The sequence below is a fragment of the Limulus polyphemus genome, unplaced genomic scaffold (assembly GCF_000517525.1).
Source record: "Limulus polyphemus unplaced genomic scaffold, Limulus_polyphemus-2.1.2 Scaffold1027, whole genome shotgun sequence".
NCBI lineage: Eukaryota > Metazoa > Arthropoda > Merostomata > Xiphosura > Limulidae > Limulus > Limulus polyphemus.
The window spans coordinates 138279-142320 of NW_013666637.1; the positions used below are offsets into that span (position 1 = coordinate 138279).

The following is a 4042-nucleotide window of genomic DNA, read 5'->3' on the forward strand; positions in this document are numbered from 1 at the left end:
CGAGGTGAACAATGGAACAAATGACGCTGCTGAAGACGCGTCACCTGAAAAAGCCACGGTGGAAGAAGAAACTCTACCCGGTTTTGAGAAGGGAAACAGTGAAGCCCTTGATGAAGTTACTACCACTGATGTGATTGTTACTGATAATAGGACATTTTGTGATGGAGCAGATGAACCCCACGTGAAGCAGAAGCCAACGAGACGGAGACCAGTACGGAAGGAGATACGTAAAATTAAGAGACTTTGTTGAATTTTAATTTTGTGCTTGTAAATTATGTACATTTAATTAAGTTATTGTTAATTATCTATTGGTTAATGTAAGTGGCTATTGTTCGGGACGAACAATACTAAGGAAGGGGCAGTGTTACGACAGTGGAAGTCACGTGACGCTGGTAACACGTCCGTCATGAGATTCTCGAAGGATCTTGACTTTTCCTGGCAACATTAGTCTGTTCTAAGCGCCCTCTTTTTTGTATACAAGTCCGGCAAATAAAACGGAGATAAGATTACAGATAGATAGATATAGAGACAGATAATCGAGTTTGTAACGACAAAGAATAAACTAGTTTTAATTAAGAAAGTACTTGTATCGCTGAAGTTTCTCGGAAAGAATTTCTACGGGAAATTAACAAACAAGCAGATACGTAACAATATATTAAGAGAGAGAGAGAAAGATGCTGTTTACTATTGGAATTACTATATTCAAATTAGTTAAATTTTTGATGTTTAATATTTGAGCAATTTAAATCGCTGGGGAAAAAATCACATTATTAAATTAATGCTAAAAATCTATCCCTTATTACCAAACAAATTGTTATCATAACCTACAGCTGCTACATTTCATATAGGCATAAATCCTTAACTGTTTTACTTTGCTCAGTTTACTTGCTAACATATTGTATTATCTTTGCGCATATCAGCTAATGTGAAGTCACTATTTCAATATATCAATTATGTGCACCTTATTCTGGCTTATATAACCTCGTTTGTAATATGCGAAAACGTAGTATTCTTCAATAATGATTGAATAATATATGTTTTTATAAATATTATACAGTTTTGTTTTAGTCGAAGAAGCAGCGATGTCACCTGAATAAATCATGTGATCCTATCTCTAAATTAAGAGAAATGTTTAGGCTTAGTTGCAACAGCGTCTGTAGACTTGGATATGAAATCTACAAGACCAGAGCAGATTAGAATGAAACAAGTTTTATGACCTTTCACTAATGTTTCTTCGTGTACAAATAAAGCTCTATAGTAACTAATAGGAAATATTCTGTTAGGATCCAGCCTGTTGCAAAAAGCACTGGTTAAAATTTACAAACTACAAAATCCTGAAATATGTGAGAAGTACATCTTCAACCTCCTAAATTGTGTTATAGAAAAGTCAGTATTTTACTGAAAGGCTGAATTATCTGACTGACCTTACTATAAAAGTACTTATACAAAATGAGGAGTTGTTTTTCAAAACAGCAAATTGAGAAATGGGATAAAATGCACACGTTAAATTGAATTAAAGAAAAAAGCTTTAATACATTTTAACTTAAGTACATTTGCCATGTTTTAGCATTTTATTTCATTCTAAAGAATTATTTGACAATCAGTAAAAAATATGGAATGTAAATTTGTATTCAAATTGAAATATGACAACAAAATAAAAAAATGCAAAACAGAGATTTTAACATAAATGCAGATCAGAAAGCTGCTCCTTTAGGCCATTACTATCACTCCTCTTTTCTGTATTTTGCCTAATTAGAATTCATCTTTTGTTCGCTGATTGCTGTGATGTTGCATGTGATAATCTGATGGTATAAGCCCCACAAAAAACTGAGGATTAGCAGTAATATCATGTTTAGTTATTTTAGTATCTCTGTCCGAGTCTACCATGGATACCAAATGCCAAGCTTCACCTTCATGTCTGTCTTGAGATGGGAGAATCCAGTCCTTGACCTCATCTTTATTCAATGCACCATCTTTATTTTTGTCCAAGTAGTTGGTGAAGTGATTTTGCTGTGCAGGTGCCCAGCTAGAATCTTCTTTCTCTCCTCCAGAAACTTTTTTTAAGTGTTCCATATATTCTTCTAAGGAAACTTCATTATTTTTATCACTATCCATGTCTTCTATTGCCTCCAAAACCAAAACTTCACCAACTCGAGCTGATTCTTCAGGGTGTAACAATTCTCGGAATTCTTCTTTGGTAAGCACCCCATCACCATTGACATCAGCTAATTTCCATCGTCTTTCTGAACGTCTTAGCATATCTTTTAAATTGGCTAAATCTTCAGGTTTTTTGGTTTCTTCAAAAACTGAAATGTGAAAAAAAAAGTATACGAATGTATTTGAACTTGGATATTTGACATAGGAGCACACACACACACACACACACACATACATACATACAGTATGTACACATAAGACACGTTTATATGTTTTAAAATTCTAATCATGTTCTTTATAAACACATTATATTCACCTTTAAAACTATATTTAAAAACATTTGTGCCAGTCTACAAGTAAGAACAAGAACTGGGGCTTTATCTTTAGATAGTTTCAAGGATTACTTCCATATATATTTTTTTCTGAAGTTCAGTTAGTCTTCTCATAAATTTCAATGATAGAGCAAATTTTCACACTTTTAGATTTTCACTTTGTCATTCATTAGCTGTTTGTGGCTGGTACCTTCCAGACAAGAAGCTTATAAAACGGAGGTTTGTTTATGTAATTTTCTACTTCAAGAGAATGTATATAGCAACTGCATTAAAAAAAATATTTTGGTGTAAATAATGGCTATTGATAAAGCTTAAACAACACTGTACACAGGTAGGATGTAAATAGCACAAGTACAACTAGGTAATAAAATACAACATTTATCATTTTTTAACAACATTCAAGCAAAGGTAATGTCTGATAATTAGCAATTTCTGCAAGATTTAGTGTCAGTTTGAAAGTACAGTAAGATTTTAGCGTTTACAAGTACAGAAATGGAAGTTACTACTTATAAAGGGTGGTTTGAACACAATTTAAAATGAAAACTGCATACTGAAAGTCAGAATATAAGAACACTTAACATATTTAGCAACTGTGAGATACTTTGACTTAATGATTTTAGATTTCCTGAACAGAAAGTTTGATTAATGCAATAAATTCACTTATATACCCATGTAAACAGAGATTAGAATACTAAGTTTAATTTTTCAAATTTATATAGTGGTTGACAAATAAAGTACAATATTTTCCTACACACTATACATACGATATTCAGGGAAGGTTAGGTTTTTATATTTATCCCAAGTAAGCACTTCTTTCTGCTCAGGGTTATAGCCTTCCCAGGTCAGTAGTTCTTCAACTTGTGGTTCGTAGTACATCCATTGCTGATCAACACTTTCTTGGAGCCCCCTCTCATGGATAAACTTAATCCAGTCTTTTAATTCTTCAACAGTAACATAACCATCCTTATCCCTATCAACATAAGAGTCTACAACATGTTCTAAGTGTTTTTTTATTTCTTCTGCAGATGGTTGCTGATTATGGGAACTATCTTCTTGGGATGAAGGATGAGCTCCTTCTTGGGCATTAATAGCTATAATCAAAAAAGCTCCCAAAATACACCTTTTTGTAATGAAGTCCATGGAACCTGTAAGAAATATTTCAAGCAACTTAACATAATTACAATAATAAACAAGGTATCCATAACATACTTTGGTATCAGAGTTATCCAATGTTTTTTCATTGAAAAGTTATAGCAACTTCAAAGTTAAATGCTAAAGCTTTCTTAACTGGTCATAACCCATTAAACAAAGTTAAATAAGCAATGTTTCATTCTCATACATTGCTTATTTAACTTTGTTTAATGGGTTATGACCAGTTAAGAAAGCTTTAGCATTTAACTTTGAAGTTGCTATAACTTTTCAATGAAAGTTTTTGATTACACCGTTCGGGTATTCTATGATATATATAGTGTCAAGCAAATCACTTTAGAACTTTAAAATGAATTATGTTTAGTGACTAGAATTGGTCTGCTGATAGTTATCATCGTTAATTT

At 32.5% G+C, this 4042-nt stretch overlaps 1 protein-coding gene across 1 annotated transcript in view; it reads right to left on the reverse strand.

Annotated features, from left to right (window-relative positions):
• Nucleotides 1-1676: 1676 nt before the first annotated feature.
• The window catches only part of LOC106461770 (calumenin-like), a 4248-nt gene continuing 1882 nt past the window's right edge, over nucleotides 1677-4042 (reverse strand). Inside the window, exons 2-3 of the mRNA XM_013921623.2 lie at nucleotides 3254-3634; nucleotides 1677-2306 (exon numbers count right to left, since the gene is read on the reverse strand). Of these exons, the coding sequence (XP_013777077.1) occupies nucleotides 1753-2306; nucleotides 3254-3629 (930 nt within the window). The 5' untranslated portion in view covers nucleotides 3630-3634 and the 3' untranslated portion in view covers nucleotides 1677-1752. The remainder of the gene's footprint in view (nucleotides 2307-3253; nucleotides 3635-4042) is intronic.